The 21661-nt window shown below is 35.3% G+C and overlaps 1 protein-coding gene across 1 annotated transcript in view; it reads right to left on the bottom strand.

Moving 5' to 3' along the window:
* The window catches only part of LOC136801405 (katanin-interacting protein-like), a 118779-nt gene that overhangs the window by 83251 nt on the left and 13867 nt on the right, over window positions 1–21661 (bottom strand). Inside the window, exons 5-6 of the mRNA XM_067058041.1 lie at window positions 20501–20549; window positions 19729–19792 (exon numbers count right to left, since the gene is read on the bottom strand). Of these exons, the coding sequence (XP_066914142.1) occupies window positions 19729–19792; window positions 20501–20549 (113 nt within the window). The remainder of the gene's footprint in view (window positions 1–19728; window positions 19793–20500; window positions 20550–21661) is intronic.

The following is a 21661-nucleotide window of genomic DNA, read 5'->3' as shown; positions in this document are numbered from 1 at the left end:
CTTTCAAGAATTTAAATTGAACGATGAGAGTGAGGACTAGAAAGGAGGATTGTCAACCACGTCCTTGTCTTTCTTTTCTTTCACAAGGAAACACTTTTAGCACATCCAGAAAACAGGTAGGCTAAGAAAATCTAACATTTGAATAAACCAAACCTCGATTGTTGGCACGATCAGCCAGAAGGAAAACTAAAGTAAATTTTGGCGTTTATCAAAGAAACATACACGTTTTTTTTTAGTAAGAACATCCAAAATTTCTGAAGCCTTATGGATGTTCTTAGGATGTTCTTAACTTTTTGACTTAAAAGCCTAAAAATGTTCTTAATATGTTCTTATTTTCACCATTTTCTGAGTATTTTTGTCCATATTCCTTCGAAATCGGGTGTGTTAGAGTCTACAAAGACTTGAATTGTTATTAAGAACTTGTTCTTAACATTTTCGTCATCGAAGCCTTATGTTCTTATATAGTTTGTTCTAATAAAAATAAGCGTGTAAACATGCCTAGCTGAGGCACTTTAAAAGTGTATAACCTTTGTTATAGAATGTTGCTGGTGACATGAGTTTATGAAGACCCTGTAGAATTACTGTAGGATGAAATTCGCAAACATTTTATTGATTTCATTTTCACAAAAATTTGACAGCGCTTCGTGACATGATGACGTCATCTAAGCTATTGTGTCCAGTGACTTTATATTTAAAAATGTCAAACGAAAACAGAACGGCATCAAGGGTGTGTTTGCTTAAAATACTGTAGTATACCAAAGAATTGGTTTGATAAGAGATCTCAGGAACAAATACAGTATAAGAATATTCACGTGGGTTGAAATATTTTGTAAAGATTATTGCACAAGAAATGCAAATCTGGACATTCTGCAACTTTTACCAAGGAGAGGTGTAAAGGAACTTTTTCTCATCTGAAATCAATTCTCATATAAACAAACTGTATGTTAAAGCCATTTACAGATGTAAAATGCTTTATTGGTTATGTCTAAAAGTCATGTATCCAATTCTGTCTTACGCCACGCGTAAAATGTGAAATGGTGGCATATAGTGCGCAGACATCTAATGACCAACTCAAGCCAAATTACTATCCTTTGAGTTCATCGGTCCATAATGATTTCGGGGTATTTCAGCTGTCCGGAAAAACTTCGGACGGGAATCTTTTTGCCTTTTATAGGATAGGAAGATGGAGTCTCGTTTCTTAACTAATGATGTATGACTATACGTTTTTTTATAAGAACATCCAAGATCTTTGAAGCCTTCGGATGTTCTTAACTTTTTGAGTCTTAAGCCTAAATGTTCTTAACATGTTCTTATAATCACCATTTAGTGAATATTGTTGTTCATTTTCTTGAGAAATAGGCTGTTTTGGCCATCGAAGCCCTATGTTCTTATATAGTTTGTTCTTATAAAAAACAACTAGGTATGCAGATAAGCATTCAAAAACTAAAAAATTCGCATCGCAGTGAGATATTTGGAAATAGTTTAACAGAATTCGAGTTAATGATCTAGCATCTTTATATTACTTCTGGTGATTAAAAAAATCATTATTCACGAGAAGTGATTAAAAGGATAGTGATGAAATTACTGTCATCTTATTGGTTGGCAAAGCTGTTTAAAAGTTGTTTCAAGCTCTAATACTGTACATTTTTTTAAGAACGAGTAATTTTTTCTTGAGTCTCGGTTACTCGTATTTTTATGGCACTTTGAGCCTTATCGTTCTAACAGATTTTTGAAAAAGCCTTCATTGAGATGACTGTCATCTGATTGGTTATTTAGAGTTAAAGATTCATTAAATTGTTACAAGCTGTATAAAGATGTAAGAAGTCAAGTGACAACATGCTAATATTATTTTCAGCTTCTTGTAAAGTCTCGAAATCCTTGGAGCTTTAAGAGATCTATTTCATGTACTAATGAATAGCGTTAGCAGATGTAGAACTTGGAAAGTTATCGAACGCTTCCAGAATAAAACAAAGATAGAGTTGTAGTTCTGTTAATACAAAAATAAAGTGAAATTTGACTTGTCGAATGTGGATCAGTTGACGGTAAGAAAAGATAATCAACTTCTCATAAGTCAACTTTTTGTGTTTACCTAGCACCTTAAGACCTTGTCATCAGTCTACAAACAGTATGTTTCGTGTTGAGTTTGTTTGCCATCGCACGTCTTCTAATAAGAACGTCTAATGTTCTTAACTTTTTGACTTTTAAGCCTAAAAAATGTTCTCAACATGTTCTTATTTTCACAATTTTCCAAAGAAATCTGGTATTTTAGAATCCGCAAAGACTTAAAATGTTCTAAGCTTGTTCTTAATATTTTGGTCATCGAAGCCTTTGTTCTTATATAGTTTGTTCTTATAAAGAACGTGAAAAATTGTTTCAGTTTAGTTGGACTTGTGAAGGAATGTTAAACAAGTATAATATGTATAAAGGTGTAAGCAAAGGAGTGTGGGGAACATGTGATCCAATGATAATGTTACGAAAATTTTATATTTTGGATGAAAAGGTACCAGCTTTGTAGCCCGGGTAAGCGGTGTATGTAAATGAAAATGAGATTCAGATATCATTAGATGACAGAAGTATTATCAGAATGTAATAGAAATATAAGTAGAAGTAATATCCCAAAAGATCATATCAGATGGAAGAGGAATCTGTGAAGCCTTGGTAAAGAACCTGTAGCCCTGGTAAAGAACCTGTAGCCCTGGTAAAGAACCTGTAGCCCTGGTAAAGAACCTGTAGCCCTGGTAAAGAACCTGTAGCCCTGGTTAAGAATATGTAGCCCTGGTAAAAAATCTGTATCCCTGGTAAAAAATCTGTAGCCCTGGTAAAAAATCTGTATCCCTGGTAAAAAATCTGTAGCCCTGGTAAAAAATCTGTATCCCTAGTAAAAAATCTGTAGCTCTGGTAAAAAATCTGTAGCTCTGGTAAAGAACCTGTAGCCCTGGTAAAAAATCTGTAGGCCCGGTAAAAAATCTGTAGCCCTGGAAAGGAAGAAGGTACTCAGAACCCTGGTAAAGAATTATTGTAATTCTGGTGAAGAGCCTGTAGCTTATAAGCCATCTCCCGGTTGAACGGAATCATTTTGTAATAAGAACTTTCGCGCTTCGATGATGGCTTTCTGTTGGTTTAAAATGTTCGATGCTTTTGTGTCTAACCATAACGAGAAGCCGTTAAGAGGGAGAAATCAGTCCTGATTACCCATGATTCTTATCTATAACGAAATGGACTATTTGACTCCAAGGTGTCAATGAAAGAAGAGTGATTCAATTATAAGCGAAAGACTAATTTTCGAAATGAAATTGATAGAAAAATAGGGCGAGAGATAGGTAGAAGGCAGAGGCTTGAGCTCTAGTTTAGACGGCTGACTTTCTGCCCCGTCTATTCTAATTGTTAGAGTGGGCAGAAAGTGGACACATAGTTGGCAGTTAAAATCTATGCTTGGAAAAGGTTGAGAGAAGTCATTGCATTGGCGTCAAATGAGGGTAATGCATTGACTTTAGACAGCCAACCTTATGTCCACTTTAATTCACAATTTGAACAGGCAGGGTGAAAAGTGGACCGTCTAAACTAGAGCTGAGGCGGTCCCTTGTTCCATGACCACATATAACAGAAAAACTCTTGCAAGTCTAGCAATAATCATTTATGGTGTGTAAGGACACGAAGTATACAAAACCTTACCAAAAGTTTCGAATAATTTGGATAAGGATTTTCTCACAGTCGGAAAGGATGAACCTTTTCCTTCTCACCGTCCTCATATATAATTATTTTAGAAAAGGATTTTCGCTATGCGGATATCAAAATTAGCAGCATGTTGAGGAATAAGGAGAAAGTTTTTAAAGTTAAAGTTAGTGTATGTCATTATTTTAGTTTGAACATTGAGAAATCGAAGGCTTTAAGCTGAAAAAAGGACTTTGATTGCTGATTTAATTTGGGATATCATTTGTACGTTCTGCGGCGTTCATTTTGGTACTAGATTTGAGATTTTAGTCCAAAAATGAACACTAAAACACCATATACAGAACTTTAAATAGAACATTTTAGTGTGATTTTTCTTATGAAAAAGATTGGCCACATACCAATTTAATAACATGGGGGTATGTTTTATGAAAATAAAATGTTGATATTGATATAAAGCGATCTGTTTTCCTTTTAAACGCAGAAGGTAGGTAACAGTTTTAATTTGTAAAATGTCGAAAGTTTGTTGAATATGAGAATTGTGGAAAACTGGATGTAGTAGTCAGTAAGAATATGGCCAAATAACTTTGTCTATTTCAAAATTTGATTGCAAAGGATTGCAATAGCCATAATAAGTAGAGCTAACAGGGTCAAGTGAAAAGTCAATTGAGATTCCGTATTGAATTGCTGAAAGGATTTTTATTCCACTAGGATAGGAAGTACCAAAAATATGAATTTTTCAAAATCAAATCTTCAACTTTTGAGATTCGTTACTGAAGGTTGCATTGTATTGCGAGAAGTGTCATTAATATTACTTATGAAAGGGTGCAACTTTGCTCTGACTGAACAGCTTGATTACAATCATTTTTCATCGATAAAAAGCAGACAGAAGACGACCCAGGGATATGATATAGAGAAGCTAGATTACAGTTTTTTCGACGTTCTATGTATGTCCCCTTTGGTTTGCGCTACTTTTTAAATTTCAAATTTTGATTCCAAAAGGTTTTAGTTGGTCTGACTAATCCTAGGAGCATAACCTCATGGAGTTGTCCTCTATCTATATCATATCCCTGGACGACCAGTTCTTAAAGTCGAATCGAATCGAATTCGCCATAAAAAGCTTTTATGGCAACGCATATCGGATAAAAGTGTGATTATTGTGCTAGGTTGATTGTAGTCTATTCAATAGACAGATCCAGGGTAACCTTCATTAGCAAGCATTAGGTACGCTCAAAATGGAGAAAGATATGACGGGGCTCAAGTTGATTGCAGAACAATGTGCTGTCTGCCCAGAGAAATAAAAAGAGTGTATATGTTGATGCTCAAAGTCCTTAGAGAATCGTTAGAGGTGTCACGTTATTCTGATCTAATGAAGAATAGGCGTTTGCATTTGTATATACAAATCACTATAAGAGACATGATACAAGTGTTTTGCGGTTTTCCAATCATCATGTCAAGCCGCGGTTACGAGGTTTTTAGAAATAGCCCTTCCAGTGCTACATGAAAAGTCCGTAGACGTCCCATTTGTCGCAAGGTAAAGTAGGTAATTGTACTGTAACGCACCATAGACATATGAACGCACCCAGTCCCTAAGTAATGCGACAGAGAATAAAACTAATGTAAAATTTTGGTAGACTAGATCTGTCTTAAGTTGGGAAAGTAGGAACTACATTTAGTTGCTTACTGAATATTTTACAGTGTAGCAAACTCACGACTCTTGTTGTATAAATAAATAACAAATGTCATTGCGGTCACTATAGAAATACAATAGGTTTACGTGATTGATTGCATTTAAAACAAAAGCTATATAAAGGGTTTGAAATGGTTGCATATGCGATAATTGAAGGATTTGAAATGAGTGTATATGCGATAAGTGAAGGGTTGCAAAATGCTGGCCACTTTGACGAGATTTTGTAATAAAAGTTTGTGATGTCGCGTGTTTGTGTCTCTGTGTGTATGAATGGGTTATGAACACTTTTTGATTCACAATTGATCATTACTTCTAGTAGAATGACAGAATGGTTAAAAGTTGTACTACATTATTGTGTAGGATAGTAAGGGGTCAATCCTTAGAACCTGTGAGAAAGATTTCCATTTTTTTGCTGTAATGTCAGTTTTTACGACATGAAACTTTTTTAAATCTTTTTAAAAATATGGCAGCCAGTATAGAACAGCGGAGAAGTGTTCAAAGAAAGATTACTAGGTAGAGAATCACGAAAAAATTGTTGTAAATTTCAGGTTAAAGGAGCAAAGCCAAGTTATATAAGCCCATACTCGCAAGGCTAGGACGGCTTATGGCAATACAGCGTTTTCGGCGCTTCAAAGACTCTTTATATTATACGGAGTTTGAGTTTGCCCTGGAATACTGTTATTCAATCACAACTTACCATCAGATTTATCCTGGTGACTGAATCAAACTAGCTTAGATTTCTAGGCTACAAGTCGTTGTTTTTTCCTCTGGAATGATTCGTACAACAAAGTTTTAAACTTATTTGCTGTCTTTTATTTATCGTAGTGAAATACAAAAAGGAAAAAAAATCACAAGAAAACAACAAAGAAAGGGTCAAAACCACATGTTTCCACCGATGCTTCAAAACAATACAAGCCGTCCGATGTTCAGGCTACCCGAATGTATCCCGATTTACCGGGAGGATACGGTAGGAGGTGTGCATACGACCATTTTGACCAGTATCTATTCAATAAACATGGTAGCCATCATCATATTCAACATATTGTTAGTAATTGGCATATGTAAGACAAGAAAGAAAAACAAATTCACAAATTCTAACAAACTCTTTCTATTCTTATGCGCATCAGATCTGTTAGCAGGTTTAGTACTAATGCCGTTACAGATCTATTACGTGAATTTAGTACCTAATATAACATGCATCCGGGCAGGTATCCGGGCGTTTTGGAGTGCATTTCCGGTCGTCTTGTCCGGTACAAATATTTTGGTGATCACTTTTGACCGGTATCTAATGATGGTCAATAATAACTTTTACCATAAATGGTTCTCTGGTAAGTGGCTTTTAATTGGTATTGTTTTAATGGAAATCACTATCAGCCTCGGATGGGCTCTTTGGTATGTTTTTACAACACAAACAATAGATAAAGTAATGTCGGCCGCATTTTTTATCGGGTTATCCATATACCAATTCGGGATTCTATTTTCTGTTTTGGTTCTTAATATCAAGATGGTACGTCATGTAAAATTATCACGAAAAGACACAACGCTGACCAGCCATAACCGAGCCGAGAACATCCTCTCCCGGACTATAAGTATGATTTCCGCAGCATTAATTATTTGTTATATACCGGGTACCGTTGCAACCGGAACAGCCGGTTTCTATGCTCTATACAAGACCGACCATGAAACAATGAGGCGTGTCGCTATATCATTAATATACTGTTTCCTGCCGACTCAAATCAACTCTGCTGTCAACGCTATGATATATTTATCCCGGAATTCTCGTATTAAATCATATTACAAATCTCTTTGTTCAACAGACGGGCATTCAACTGAAGGCTTGGACACTAACGACAGTTTGGCAAGCCACAAAGGAATGATTCGATACACGACCAAGAAACAATATCATACTTATGCTATGGGACCCCGTAGTGCAGCCGGGTCGATCGCCACAGGGTCCATGAGCTCTTTGAACCAAACAAACGGAGAACTGAACAAAAGTTCAACTAAATTGTAAAAGACAGAACGGCAGCTTTTCAACAACTCTGTCACATCTGAAAGCTAAGGTTTTATTGGTACTATGCTGAATTTAGAGCGCCATGATCAACACCCATTTGAAACTTCACATTGTTGCTTAACAACATATTTATGTAAACTGAGCACAGATATCTTATATAAATTACTAGAAAGAGCTACCCTGTCTTTCCTAAGCAACGGTGGATGAAGCAAAATAATCCGCCATCTTTGTTCAGTAGACCACAGTCCGGTACCGGCAATTTGTTCAATCAAAACAAATAACTGACAAATGGTGGGAAACGAAGAGTCAAGAAAATATCTTGATTGAACAAATTGCCAGCGCTGAACTGTGGTCAACGACTTATCAAAGATGACGGAAAATTTAGCTTCAACCAAAAACAGAGTGGCTTTATATTAGTCTTTAATATACAATATATGTGAAGCTGAGGCGCTGATTTTACCCTAGTACCAGAAGCGTATAGCTTAAATAGGTGTAATATTTTAAAGTAACTTGTATTAATAAATTTTGTAGATAGCTAGACAGATAACGACTGATGGTGATAATAATAACAGAATTAAAATTGACTCAGAATGAAAATACTTAATCTGTTTCTCATTTCCCTGAAATTAGGAAAAAAATTCATTTGAATGAAAATGTTTTCGAATTTCTAAAGTATATAATCAACTATGAACTGTTAGTTAACATCGACTTTTAAGGTTTTTCATTTTGTTGATTTAACCAATAGAAAACCAGCTTCTCTGATTACCCCAAAGTGTTCTGATCGCTTCTATTGAAAATGCTTTTGTTTTAGCTTTGATTAGGTCGTTAGAAAAAGTTCAAGAAAAGACGGCTCATCCTAAAAATTGGCTGGCTTCTATATGCTATGGCCATAAAAAGTGGATTTGCGTTTTTCATTTTTTCAGATTGCTCTCTAAACTTTCAGTGTGAAGTAACAAATTTTACACCATTTTGTTGCCTGAAAATTCTCATCATAATGATATTGAATTGTTTCGATGATATTTGGTCGAGCTTCGAGAAAAGCAGATTAAATCTCTTACTTTCAGCATTCAGGCATTTTATCTAACGATGCGGTCGTGATGCGGTTATATCATTAGAATTGCTAGGAAATTCTGAGCAAGAAAATATAGGTATCTTGTGGTCTGAGTGAGGTGTTCCCAATAAGCCCTTAAAGTTTACGCATAAATAGACTCAAAACAAAAGAATTCCGTCACATCACGCTAATTATGCAGATTTTTTGATCAACAACAAAAGAAATCCATTAACCGAAACAAACTCCCTTGACGGCAAAGGGCCTGGTATAGAAGGAGCCGTTTTCCATGTTTTTCAAGAAGCTGTTTTTCAATCTCTCTACAATTCCCTGATTTAACAAAAGATAGTTCGTTCTTCTAAAGCTTCTAAATTTTTAAAGTGTCTCGTCATTTTTTACTTGTTCACTTAACCCTCACTCAAAGTGATCTTTATCATTCGAAATTCTTTGATTTCGTTTTTAAGAAGCTTTTAACTAAAAACTGTTATCAGATTATCATACTTTTGTTTTTGCACTTTAGTTCCGCTTTCAAACGTCTCTATTCCTATTAGGGTATTCGGAATATCAAATCCACGTGGTATACGGGCCGTCCACTACACTGACCTTTACATACCCCTGGACACAGTTTATTAAATGCCCATTACCAATGTAATGGCTTCTTTCGCAAATTGGACTAGTTTTTACGGAAGCTTATTTTGACTGTAGAATTTTCGCAAAGGTAAATCTTGAAAATCTGAGTGTTTTACACAGATATCATTTTCTTTTACACATTGCTTACAGATTTCCCGTCTAAGCCAGTCGAAGCGTGTCCAGGGTATTCGGAATATTTTAGGTTTCAAAAAATTTTGTTAAAAACTCCCTGGATGAATACAGGGAATTAGTGGAGCAACTGAGTGATTTGGAAAAACCTGCAGTTTGACCCACACAATCGAGGGCGATAAAAGTGCCGAGAGAGTATGTTTACTAAACTGGGCAAGGACAGTGAAATGGGAAAATCTATCCTTCGCATCAGCTATAGCGCTGAAAATCACCGAATATTACAATAATGGAAAAGTTTATTTGTTTCTATGATCTAGAAAGGATGTTTTCAAGTGTTTGATTTCAAAGCATCAAGCTTAATGTAAAGAATGCTATTTTAATTACACTTAATTAATAATGACTATTCACTAATTAGCGTATGCTATTTAGAAAGGAATTTAAATACTGGCCGTTGTTACTTATTATAGACGATTCAATTCTGGTTGATTGTTTTTTTAAGTGAAAAATATCCAACCCCTTTTTTTTTGAAGAGAGTGTAGTTGATATGGGACGAGTCGACTGTCTCCTCATGGTTGGATTAAAGCGAGTTGTTTTATGGCTTGGTGTTGAGTTGGTTTCATGGCAGTTTAAACATAACGTTGAGTTGAAAGCCTGAAGGGCTAGAGAGGCATTTTCAACCTTCCTCAAGCAATAAAAATTTCGACCGCTTTTGGAATGAGGGATTCGATTTAGCGCTTTCTTTGTTTTCACGGGGCATTCACTTTCAATCTAGCGTTTGCGTGAAAATCACGCTGGTCATACGTTTTAGAATAAGTGGCATCATTTCCAGTCAAAGAGTTTTATCTCTAACAGTCCAGGCAAAATTTGATTTTCTTAGGAACGCGTGATTAAATAGGAATAAGGTTTTGTGTTGGTAGGAAAGATAGTCATAAGTACCTGGCCGGTAGTTCACAAAGTTTATTGATAATGCTCCTTTCTTGAAGTACATTGCGCATGTGCATCAGCATGATTTCTGTTTTAAGTGACACTTTAGCATGGAACCTACCTATCAACCCACCTTTCATATTGAAAGAATACGACGAGCAAAAATATTACTGCGTGGTAAGTACACCTTCCCAATAGAGCCTTGTTTGTTTTTAGGAATCCTACGTCCTTCAAAAATTCCTTATTTTTCCATACAAAAAGACCGAAAGCTCAATTATAAGTGAAAGTTCAATTTGTCTCGATAATACCAAACTTATTTAAGTTCTTTTTGACAAGAAACTTTATTTGTTTGTACCTCTTAATAAATTCATAATTAACTTAATTCCTTAATAATAAAACAACAACGACATCTAATAGGAACTCGAGAATAAGATGGGATTAGAATGACAGAAATTGGTTATTAACAGTCCGGATTAAAATTGTATAAAAAACAAGAAGTAAATAGAAAAATGATGATCAACGAAGGAGGACACAAACACACATGTATGTGCATAGTACTGGTAGTTCATGAACTATAAATTTAATACTTAAACGTTCTTATTAGAATATTTTTCCGCAAGTTCTTATAAGTATTTTATATTTAAGTATCTTAAAAATGACATCTTTTGACTTCTAACCAAGTCACAATCAATGCTCCTGAAAGCTTTGTTCTTATTCGTGATATTCGTGAAGTAATGATTGTTTTACACGGAAGTAGCCCAAAAAAGACCGGGCGTTTGCCACTAATTTTGAATCTAAACAATGAAACTAGTTGCAAACGCCCGGGCTGTTTCAGGTGTATCTGTATAAAACATTACGTCATGAATATCATGAATATACTTATTCATGATATGCACAACTGCAATGTCTTCTGACATTACGTCACGGAACCAATAGCTCATTGGTTGAAAGTGACGTAAAATCAGTCAATACGTCACTTTCAACCAATCAGCTATTGGGTGGAACGGAAGACATTGCAATGGTGCATATCATGAATTCATGATATGCACAACTGGAGAGTCTTCTAATAACTTTTAAAATTTTCCACCCAATACGTCACTTAAAAAATAGAAAAAGTGACGTATTGGGTGGAAAAAGATAGAAAAGTTGCATAATTTCGTGAAGTCATTGCAGTGGTGCATATCATGAATACAATAAAAAGAAAACAAGAAAGCAAAGTAGCTTGTGGGAATTTAGAAAGCTCTACCGTAGAGGTTACTTCTCGATAGGGTTTTTAAAGAGGATGTAAATGATTAATTATGAGAATTCGACATAGTATGAACGCAACATGAATTCTTAAGATGTTATTTCGATGGTGAAACAAGCTGAAATCATCAGTTTTTCTCTTCATTACTTGGTAAGACTTGGTAAAGACTAAAACTCTATGGTTAAGGATTTAAATTCCAAAAGGTGTGTGTGTGTAGAGTTGGTGGTAGGACAGAGATGATTTATATTTCATTGTTTTTAAGTCAGAATATTCAGTGGGGATGAGGAAAATAGAATAATGTTTTGCAGTGGGGATTGGTTTATTTGATTATTTTCAGTGGGGACGAAAATTGGAGTATAATGTTCCACCAGGGACAATATTTGGCCAATTTTTTCCAATGGGAAGAAGGGGTCCCAGTGGGTCTGTGAGAAAGGGGTGTGTAAAGTTGGTGGTAGGACAGAGGTAGTCTTTCCATCAAAAGAGAAGCATTAACTTGGTATTGTTTTTTTTTGGGAAGTGAAATTTATGATGGCCTTATATATATGACATTTTTTGAAGATTTTTAAAATTCTCAGGAAATTTAAAACCTTTTTATAATTAGTGTCTCTTGGCCGCTTTTTCTGCAGCAATAATAAGGTAAAACAATAATGGATAAAATAATATCCAAGAACTGCAAATTTAAATCACCGACAATTATGGTAGGGATAACCCTTATAATTTGTATCTTTCGTTGAACTCAACCGCATGTAATTGGTTCGAAAGTAGAAAGCATTTAGGAACTTCTTTGAAAGGAGGCCCGCGAATAAGGCCTGGCAAAAAAATTTTCTTTTATACAAAAATATATACAAGTCTATTTTCTTCTTATCTGCCGAGAGTGCTCGATGATATCAGAGCCACACTGACCTTTATATAACCCTGGACAAAGCTTCTCAATCCCAGCCAAGCAAAATCTTTGATCGGAGTTTTTTGAAAATTGGTACCCTAATGTCGGCACTACTCGATAGCGGTGTAAATGCATCGAGAGAGCTAGGTCTACTTTCCCTCAAATTCTTTTAATGATGTAGCGGCGTTAGACGTTAATTTTTAGCATTGCAATGGCTTCTCCTTGGGTACCAATTCTAAAAAAACTCCAATCAAAGATGGCAGGTATTGCTTGGTCCAGGGTTATATAAAGGTCAGTGATCAGAGCTTGTTCACCTGAAAAAGTGACGTCAGAATTTCAAAACGAAGAAGCCCTTGTATATGAATATTTTTAAAACGATTTTTATTTAGCTGATGATTGTCGTCCATACGGGCGGAATGAAACTTTAAAGTTCTGAAACAATAAATCAAAGTCTCTTTCTTTTAATTTGAATTTTTACAAAAATATACCTATATAGACAAAAGGGTATGTTCTAATAATTCATACAAGTTTGAAAGTATGTTGAAATAAAAATTTAAAGATTTTAATAACAGAAGCTTTTTTTGGTTCATTTTGAGATTTATTTTTTATAAATTTATTTTTTATAAATTTCAAAATGAACCAGAAGCAGCTTCTTTTAGATCTATTACTCAAAATGTATGGAAGGATTGATTTATTCAAAGAATTTTAAAAATTCTTACTTAAAGGAATTGACGAAATGTCATTTCAGGAATGCAAATCTTAGTTCTATTGAATTATCACATAATACATTACGTACATTTTCGTGATTTAATCTTATTAAATGTATTAATGTCATAAATACTTTTAAATTGAGGAAGTGTAGTTTTTGATTCGACAAAGTTTCAGCATTAGTCTATCTTGAGATTCATGCTTGCCCAGAGACAAGTTATGGCTTTTATGCTGGATGATACTGAGAAGTGGCCCTGTATGCATGGCAATCATTTCCTTTGGTTTGGCTTAATTGAAAGTGGAACTATGCATTTTTGTGTTTTATAATATTTGGATTTCAATGGGATTTTAATGGGATTTCTGAATATTAAAGTCTTTGTAGCCTTTTTTAAAAAACGAAAGTAGAAAAAATTCAAGATGGGAGTATCCTTTAAACTTCACTTCACTGGACTTAAAAAAATGAAATTAAAAAAGAATCAAATTGTAAAAATCTAATTTTAGTTACAGAGCAGACTCTTTAGGCTAGATATAGATTAGACAATGAGTCCGTAAAGAGCCTTCGATGACAAGGTAACTATAAAGCTTAAAGTTAAACTTCCATAAAGGATGATAAGGAAAACCACAGTATTAAAAGAACGCCTCTTTTTTTACATTATCAACCTACGACAGCCCTCCTTTATTAATCAAACAGAATTGATAAAGTGCCCAAGGCGCTACGAAGTTGAAATAATGTTGATAAAAAATCTTATTTTGAAGCCATCTCTCAAAGGGCGTTTGCAACAAAAATTTTAGCTTGATTTACATTTGATGATTGCGTGTATTTTGATTCTTGAAGCATTTCTCAAAGGGGGTTGCAGTCATAGATTTATAAGCCCGAAGTGCTAGATGTCGGGCTTCAAGCCATCGCAGGCAAAAAAATATTGGAAAAAATATTGTTGCTATTGTTTTCGAAAACTCGTGAAGCTTCTGATTGCTCAAGCGCTGAAATTATATAGTAATGTCACGTGACTTAGGTAGGATTTCCTACCTAACCACGGCACACTTTTCAGCAAAAGCTTAACATCTAGCCCTTCGGGATTTATAAATCTATGGCTCCAATAAAAGTTTGATTCAGGCTACTACATTTGACGATTGTGTGTATTTTGATTCTTGAAGCATTTCTCAAAAGGCGTTGCAGTAAAAGTTTAGCTTGATTTAGGTACAACATTTGATGATTGTGTATTTTGATTCTTGAACCATTTCTCAAAGGAGGTTGCAGTAAAAGTTTAGCTTGATTCAGGTACTACATCTTGATGATTGTGTATTTTGATTCTTGAAACCATTTCACAAAGGGCGTTGCAGCAAAAGAGTTTAGCTTAATTCAGGTACTACATTTTGATGATTGTGTATTTTGATTCTTGAAACCATTTCACAAAGGGCGTTGCAGCAAAAGAGTTTAGCTTAATTCAGGTACTACATTTTGATGATTGTGTATTTTGATTCTTGAAGCATTTCTCAAAGGGCGTTGCAGTAAAAGTTTAGCTCGATTTAGATACCACATTATTGATGATTGTGTGTAGCATGGGGTTTATAATGTATATAGAGCATTGATTTTGGAAATATCTATTTCATGAGTTTGCACGAGATATTGAGCGCTCTTTAACTAAATAGCGCTGATTCATAAAAGTCAACCTTTGTCTTTGTTTGACATGATTTATGTGTTTGAAAACTGTCTGTCTGTTTTATAATTAGCCTTCATTAGCTAACCAGAAACGGAAGCAAAGAATTGCTTTTTTTATATTCTGTTTTCGAGCTTAAAAATTTTCAAAGAAGTCACATTCGATTGATCACAATTGATTGATTGATTACTTTGTGTATGGATGTAAGGTATTCTGAGGTTGCTTTTTTTTACTTTTGTGAGTCCGCAAGTGTTCTTAGATTGTTGTTAATATTTTGGCCATGGAAGCCTTCTGCTTTTAAAGTTCGTTCTCATAAAATAAACTTGTAAGCTTTAGTTTAAACTGATTGGCGATCTAAAGTTTTGCGGTTGTAAAGACACTAAGTAAAATGTAGAGGTCGTTAGAATAAAAACCACATTTCGTGGTTGAGGGCGTGCTTGAAAACGTTTTTCCATCCCCTGACGAATGCATGCTACACGTTTTTTTATAAGATCAAACTATATAAGAACATAAGGCTTCGTTGACCAAAATCTTAAGAACAAGCTAAGAACACGTTAGGCTTTGTGTGCTCTAAAACACTTGTTTTCTTAAGAAAATGGACAAAATTACTTAACAAATGCTGAAAATAAGAACATGTTAAGAATTTTTTAGGCTTGAAACCCGAAAAGTTAAGAACATCTGAGGGCTTCAAAATTTTTTGATGTTCTTATAAAAAAAACGTGTTCCCCAACAAGCACATTTTATTTGACATGCTTTTTACCTGTATACTAAAACCTATCGCCAAAAGTCACATGGAAAACCATCCGACAGTGCCCACCGTTCAACCGTTCGTCGCTGAAATGCTCACTTTGCCTCACGGAGAAACTTGAAATCGCTACATTTCCGAACCCTGACAAGCTTTTGAATTCTAGGAATGAACGGATTTCAAAATGTCGTCACGTGAACAAATTCACTTTAAAAGTTCACGACACCAAGATTAGAACTAAAATGACGTCAATTTTTGACGAAGACCCTGCAATGTTATTTTTTTGTAAGAGCAACGGAACTCTAGTTTTTTTATATTTATTTTCAACTGAGGATTGTTTGAATAAGACATTTAACTGTCAGTATTAAAACAATAATTTTCATTACTTCAATTCTATGATATACTAGGTAGCAATAATCTTTATTTACTAATAAACCCATATATCCTTAAAAGCGGTAGGGAACTGGGCTCAAGTTTATCAGGGAGGATTGACGTCTAATGTTTAAAGTCGATGCATTGATATTCTCTTACACGTTTTTTCATAAGAACAAAGGCTTCGAGAAGAAGGCTTTAAGAACATTTTAAAAACATTTTTAGGCTTAAAACTCAGTTAAGGACATCCGAAGGCTTGAAAGAAATTAAGAGTTGAACATCAAATTTTTAAGTCTTCAGGATGTTCATAACTTTTTGAGTTTTTATTCAAAATGTTCTTAAAACATGTTCTTATTTTCACCGTTTTGTGAGTATTCCTGTCCATTTTCCTAAGAAATAGGGTGTTTTTTTTTCGAGTCTGCAAAACCTTAAATGTTCTTTTAACCATCGAAGCATAATGTTCTTACATAGTTTGTTCTAATAAAAAATCGTGTATCAATTTCCTAGTGTAAGGGCAAACTATTTCAAACATTTTTCTATGAAACACATTCAAACCGTTACACAGTAGTAACGAGTAAGCGTGAACGAATCAATATTGGAACTATCGCTCTGTTTGTTAGAATCGTTTAATCGTGTAATAATTGATACTTAACTTGTTCTTGCTAAATAAAGTTTTTGCGATTTATAATGAAGTCACCTGTATGTTTAGCAACTAGAGTCAGAGACAGGATCAAAGACTTTCAGTGATAAATAGGTAGGGATAGTCGATATTTTACGTGGATAGCCTAATAATCTAGGACTTTTAGACACTCTTTCGATCGTTTTTACAGGGTCCACGGCTAGCCTACTCAGCTATCTATGACATGAACGGGACAGGGGGTTCCGATACAAGGCATCTAAGTTAAATATGAGCTAAACGAAACCTAAAGTTTTCGGGGAGCGGGGATTCGAACCAGGAACCCCGGTTTTCAGACATTGGGGACCATTCGGCCATCACTCCTCTGAGTGATAAATATGCAAATTTATGTCACACATGACACATGAAGTGAACTGTCAGTCAAAATGATTTAAGGAGTAAAGGCTAAAATATGCATATCATAATTTGTCATTTAAGTATATGAAAACGTGACCATGAGCGAACATAAGGAAAGTCTTAAACACTTGAAGGGAAGAAGGTAAAACTATAATTTGGTCAAATATCCAGTGTTTGCTGAAAACAAGAATTCAGTGATATATTTGAAAGAGTTTCTGAGAAAGCCCAGCAGAATCTGGAGCCCTGGAGTTTGTTTTTTTACTACACCTCGCTGCACCTCGTCGTAAATATGTTAGTGAAATATGGGAGTCAAACAACAAAATTATTAAAAGTTTCGCGTTTGAAGGGCTGATGAAGCTGACACCCTTTCTCAAAAGGGCCACATGAAGGGAATTCCCCTTCACTACAGCCTCCATACATGTCTCTGGTTAAAGTTTCACATCCTTAAATAACAACAAAAATATTTTCTTCTTTCTTTTAGAGAGTGGGACAAGAAAAATAATAACACAACTAAAACCACAAAAAAGAAATTCTGTTTAATAATTCCAATACACCATTATAAAATGCTTTATTATTATGCGTGAATATATTCAAGACCAGACAATAATGGCGAAAAGGGAAGGAGACGAAAGCCATTGTATTGAGTTCTTTAAAGATGGATTATTTGATCGGAAAATGAAGAATATAATAACCGTTATTTTTGCAGTCTTATGTCTCTGCATCGTCGTTTTCAATATGGTGGTTATAAGTGGCGTTCTTCGAGCCAAGTTGAACAAAAAACCATTAACAGTGACACGAAAATTACTTTTGATTATATTCATAACTCAACTTGTGTCCGCTATTATTTTATTACCGTATCAAATGGTTTTGATTAACCGGACGGGTAATTGTGCCAGCAGAACCGGCTTTTCGTTTGTTTACAATTTCATGGTTGTATTCGTGTTGAACGTGATTGTTATATTGGGTTTGGAGAGACAGGTCCTGATAATACATCGAAAGAAACACCGAAAAGATTTCTCACATCGACGGATTAGATTATACGCTTTTATTGCAATCGCTGTGACACTGGCATGGAGTATTGCGCATGCGTTAGTTACAAATCAAAACAACAAGAAGAAATTAGCCGCATTTTACATAGCGCAGACAGTATACATCTTGTTGCTTCTAATATTCATATTCATCACAACACTGAAGATATCACACAGGGTGCAATTATCAAAACGCAATTTTAGCCTGAATATACATAACAAAAGGACAGAACGCAAGCTAACGAAAGCGATCATTATTATATCAAACTTACTAGTCATAAGCTATATACCGATTATATTTTCAATGATATTTATAAGTCATCATTTCTACACAGATGGTAAGATCGACAGAAGTCTGGAACTAGTGATATGGTGCGGACTATCAATATTCATTAATCATGTCATATCTCCAATCGTGTATTTCATCCTAGACAGTAAAACTCGTTCTAACTATTCAAGAGATTCGACAAGAAGTAACCAGTCATTTCGAAAAACAAGTTTGCAGCATCAAAGAAAAATAAGCCAACAACAGCAACGTAAAATAAGTCAACAATCGAATTTCAGTTCAGTTAATTTCATCCCAAGCCGTAACTCAATGGCAGGTCCCATACGACAAATCTCGACTGATTCAAGTGGTTCTAAAACAAGTGAGGGCGGTCGTAGAATGGTCAAACAAATATCTTTTGATACTGGCGGGCGCAAGTTTTCGGAAGGCGGACGTAAAAATACGGCTAGTTATAAAGACATGAAGAAGAAAGTGAGTGTTGTTTCAACAACCATGGAAGTGAAGAACGGACAACTTGTTTTGAAGAATGCGGAGAAAAAGAGCCGGAAAATAAGTCGCCAGCAAAATGTCAATATGAGTTACCAAGAAGACTAAGTTTAAGCTTTATATTCAATGACCTCTAACTATTTGACTGGATCGGGCTACCCGTATATAGGAAGCGTGTCTAGTTTAAGAGCTGACTAGTCTGCCATCTTGTTTTCAATTCTGGTCGTCAACAGCGCGATTCGAATGTTTTGAAATTCGAACGTTCAAAAATCAGAAGTAAATGGAAAACAACATGGCGGACCAGCCGACTTCGAAATTGGACACAGTTCCACGGGAAATCTGTGAGCAGTTAGCCTATCTAATGTGTAAAAGAATTTGATATCTTTGATTATATCATGTCATCTGCATAGTGTCCTCCCCCCCTGGATTCAGGGGGGAATGGGTTTTGAGGTCAAAAGGACGTATAGGGGGGAAAGAATTTTTTTTGAAGCCAGGGTGGGGAAAAACGAGGGGGAGGGGAATGGAAAATTTTCATTCTAGGCATGGGGGGAACTCACCAAAGTCGATTCAAAATGAAAAACATCTGGTTTTGCGAGATGATATAGCACAATGCTTAGTATTATTAATATTATGGTTTAAAAACAACCATCCTTTCCATTTATTCTTGAATTAGAACTACCTTAGGGAAAACAATAAGCGTTAAGTTCATCAAATTACAGCTTTTTGATTTTATGCTTGAGGGGGGGGGGACAGAAAAATTTTTGGAGGCAGGGTGGGGAAAAATGAGGGGGGGGAATGGAAAATTTTAATTCTAGGCATGGGGGAGAGACCCTGAAGGACACTATGAATAGCTTTCTTTATTGTAAACTATACCACGAACAATACTTGTCACGCTATGAAATTAGCACTTGAAGAAATTAATAACGAATTTAATAATAATAAGCATATACAACGTATGTAGTAATTAATCAATAGTAGTATGTTAAAATAAGGAACCCCTCTTTTCGCTGAGGTGTTAGCACGTTCGTTCACTTTCTTATTGACCATTACGGACAGCGTTAAAATATTTTATATTATCAGAATTTAGTTTATGAACTCTATGCTATGGCCCCGAGCACCTCCAAATACTTATGAACTTAGTAAAAAATGTTGAAAAAATGTTTAAAAAGAAATCCTAACCTGGTAGATCCATTGTCAACTTTGACCCCTCATTGGTACGAATTTTGATCTTGTCTGGTGGACTCTGAAAAGGAGAAGCCTTAAGTTTCATGGACGAACAATCTTTGGACGAGGATTTATTTGAGAAAAAGTTAAGGGTCATAATCAAAGGGACTAACTTACTGACCAAAAAGTTTTAAAAACTTTTGGATGTCTTAAAGAGAAATGTTAATTCTTAAGGGGAGGGGGTATTTTTTAACTGGGATATTAATCTGAAGGATGTTGATTATCAACGTAATGAACTCTAGCAGTAAAACTATAGCATTTTTAAGGAGCTAAGATCGTTGCATTTCTATAACAACTTCCTATTTGTTTAAATTTTGAAAGTTTTGGTATCTGACTAACAATAGATTCCTGGTTACCCATGATTCATTGCGACTTTGAAGTGTCCTTTGCACACTGTACTTTATATAAACCCTCTAGAGGCAGTTTCTCAACCTCGGCCGACCAAAACCTTTGACGAGAGTTTTTGTTAAAAGTAGTACCTTAATGGGACCATTGTTCGGCGCGGGTGTAAAATAAAATGCAGCGAGAACGCGATCTAATTTTCCTTAAATTACTTTGAGGCAGTGTCGTTTGTGTCAGGCGTTGTTGTAAAAGATGGTGGATATAGGCTTACTCCAGGTTTTACAAAGATCAGTTCCTTTATATTACTAGCAGGGTAAAGTCAATTTCATTTTCTTTACAGCACAAGATGCAAAAGGTGTATGAATTAAACTATTCAATTTTTTACCTCATGCCAGCCACGTCTCTGCTTTTGAGCACTTGGTGCTGTCCTGGCCCTAAAAATTAGAATATCGTCAAACATACAATTCTGAAACTAATCAAGTTTTGTTTACAAACAGACTCCTTAATAAAGGGTTGAAAAGTTTAACACATCATGGAGAGTATTGGACCTTTCCAGAAATAGTCCGTGCTCTCCCCTCCCCCTCCCCCTGTTGAGGATATCGGATATCCAGGGGGTTAACGATTTTTGTTCAAAAGTGGATACCCAGGGGGTTAAATATTTACAATGGAGCGGATGCCCAAGGGTGAAGTGTCTTTTCAAGTAAAAATGTGGATTGTCTTTACTAATAAAGTAGGATATCCAGGGGGTTCGATACTTTGAAAAATCAACAGTGGGGGTAAATTTTTGTTCTGGAAAAGCCCATTCATGCTTGAGGGTATTTATTAACCCTATACTATCTGTTTATGTCAGAAAGTATTGTCCCAAACTTGCGAGCGTAAATAAGTTTGACAGAGGTCAATATTTAACGGTATTGCCCGAACAAACAGTTATGTCGGTGTTTTTTACACTTTTGGCGAAAACGTGACATTAAATGTTCTAAAAAACGGTTTTTCTTGAATAATATAAGTTTCAACAAGGATTTTGGGATGAAATCTTCCAAAAAGGTGGAGCACACGAGCTTAGAGCTTTGGTTTTGGTCCCAGGAGCGAAGAAGGATTCAATATTCCAAAATATTAGATTTTATGAACTTTGGAATTATGAGAGTTACGTGGCTCTTGGATTTATTCTGATGGTCTCAACATGTCACACGATCTCCATATTTTATGAAACAATGATGAGGAGCACTTTTGGATCTGAAATTCCATCCGGAAAACATCTCTGAACTTGAACAATTATAAAAGATACATTTCATCGTTAAAATGGGCTGATTACAATCTAAAATCAATCAAAAGTCAATTGCACTTTACGTTAAAACATTCTCAGATACCAAAAAGTGCGGTTTCACGAGCGTTTTAGGATTAAAAGCTCCAATTTAAAGTGATTGAAGTGGTGCACCCAACCCCAGCCCCAACTTTTCGCAAAATGAAATTATTAATCCTTTGGGGCTCTATCTGAGCTTATTTTAAGGCATAGACGTAACGACATATCACGTATAACGTAAAAAAT

Source organism: Clytia hemisphaerica, unplaced genomic scaffold, assembly GCF_902728285.1.
Source record: "Clytia hemisphaerica strain Z4C2 unplaced genomic scaffold, Clytia hemisphaerica genome assembly, whole genome shotgun sequence".
In the NCBI taxonomy this organism is placed as follows: domain Eukaryota; kingdom Metazoa; phylum Cnidaria; class Hydrozoa; order Leptothecata; family Clytiidae; genus Clytia; species Clytia hemisphaerica.
Note: the sequence above shows the minus strand (reverse complement) of the source record. Positions and strands in the feature narration are given on the sequence as shown.